The sequence below is a fragment of the Diabrotica virgifera genome, chromosome 9 (genome assembly GCF_917563875.1).
Source record: "Diabrotica virgifera virgifera chromosome 9, PGI_DIABVI_V3a".
Lineage (NCBI taxonomy): Eukaryota > Metazoa > Arthropoda > Insecta > Coleoptera > Chrysomelidae > Diabrotica > Diabrotica virgifera.
In genome coordinates this window covers 139,642,445-139,644,407 of record NC_065451.1, presented here as the reverse complement: position 1 = coordinate 139,644,407, position 1,963 = coordinate 139,642,445, and the positions used below count along the sequence as shown (strand labels likewise).

The following is a 1,963-nucleotide window of genomic DNA, read 5'->3' as shown; positions in this document are numbered from 1 at the left end:
TTTTAAGTTTTTCCGATAAAACGGACGTTTTTTTGACGTTCTGTCACATTTTAACGTAACCTCATTTTTTATTTCTGTGCATTCACTTTTATTGAAACATGGATTTGAATCGCAGAATTTATGTTCGTAAAGCTTATCAAGCCCTATTATTATTATGTCTGATTCTCTCGCAAATTCGCAAAAACAAATCAAAACCAAATGAACCAAACCAAACCAATACGTACAATGAGACCAAGAAGATATTGGGTGCGTGAAATATATAAGCAGAGAAAGTCACAAGGGGCATTTAACAATTTAATTCGGGAAATGAAGGAACATGATGTTCAAAAATATTTCAATTATCTTAGAATGCATCCTTGCACATTTAAAAAATTATTTAGTCTAGTTGGACCAGCATTAGCAAAAACATATTGTGTTCGTGAACCAATTTCGCCAGAAGAAAGACTTGCTATTACTTTAAGGTAAGTAGAAAAGTAGAAGATTATAATGCCTATGCCATCGCTTATGCTATGATGAATAAAATCACTTAACCTTAACTAATATATTTTAGATACCTTGCTAGTGGAGACAGTATGATGTCCATTTCATATGCATTTAGGGTTGCTCACAATACAGTTTCCAAAATTATAAAGGAAGCATGCGATGCAATTTGGGATTGTTTAAACCAAGACCAGCTGCTAACACCAAGTGAAGAAGCTTGGTTAAATATCGCTGAAGGTTTTGAAGAAAGATGGCAACTGGCCTCATTGTGTTGGAGCAATTGATGGGAAGCATGTAGTAATGCACGTGATTTTTGTATACAATAATTTTTATTGAATGAGGTTTTTTGTCACAGAAAGTAAAATTCAAAGGTTTCTGGTGTTTAATTACTTTTGTAGGCACCTTCAAAATCAGGCTCTACATTCTTCAATTATAAGAGCAGCCACAGTATAGTTTTGTTAGCCCTCTGCGATGCAAGTTATCGCTTCACATTGGTGGATATTGGAGCTGAAGGAAGACACAGCGATGGGGGTATATTCAAAAATTCCAACATGGGAAAATTAATTAATACAAATAACATAAATTTTTCTCCACCTTCATTGCTGGGTCAAGGAGATACCCCTTTCAATTTTTATATTGTAGGTGATGAAGCTTTTCCTCTAACTACATCAATTATGCGTCCATATCAGGTCACTTTCTTCCTCGAGATAAGCGTATTTTCAATTACAGGTAATGAAATAGTTTTTAATACAAAACACTGACATTAGTCTAGATTTAGGACCGGTACTTTCAGTCCCTATTAAACCACGGTTAGGCTTTAACTGTAACTAGCGCTAGATGGTACTTTCATCCCCTGTTAGACTTAATCAAGAGTTAACAGCTGGTTAACTTTAACCATAGGATAACCAGAGCAATCTAACTACATTTATAAAATTGTTTTGTTGTTGTTTTTGTATAAGTGTTTGAACTATTTTTATTTTAATTTAATTTTGGCAAATTTACATTTTATATTAACAAAAGGTATCCTTCAAATTTGAGGAACAATTTGGTGATGATGAAAGAATAATATATTTTTTATATATCGAACACTTGAACCAATTCCATACGAGAAGGAAAAAAATATATGGAAGAATTTAATGATAACAAATTTTTGTTAAGGTTTATAGATATCTGTGAGATAATTTCTACAACAATTATATACAAGGTTCGTGTTTTACATTATATAACTCTTCAACAGTAAGTATAAGTATTTTATAACCTTCCTTTCCTGAAAATACATGTTAGATATTATTTTAATATTGTTCTGAAGCTATTTCCTTGTGTCATTTTTATAATCAACTATTTTTAATTGGGAAATAAGCCACATAAGATATTATTTTGCTTGATATTTATATCTAATTGTAATTTTTTTCATTTTGTTGTTTATTTCTAAATCAGAAAAATTCTTTCCTTTTCAGAATTCATCTTTTTTAGGAATAAAAAC

At 31.2% G+C, this 1,963-nt stretch overlaps 1 protein-coding gene across 1 annotated transcript; it reads left to right on the top strand.

Annotated features, from left to right (window-relative positions):
* Positions 1-348: 348 nt before the first annotated feature.
* On the top strand, positions 349-779 carry LOC126891461 (uncharacterized). The gene is made up of 2 exons (XM_050660638.1): positions 349-461; positions 551-779. The coding sequence occupies exons 1-2, from the start codon at positions 349-351 to the stop codon at positions 762-764; spliced, it is 327 nt and encodes a 108-aa protein (XP_050516595.1). The 3' UTR covers positions 765-779.
* The last annotated feature ends 1,184 nt before the right edge of the window (positions 780-1,963 follow it).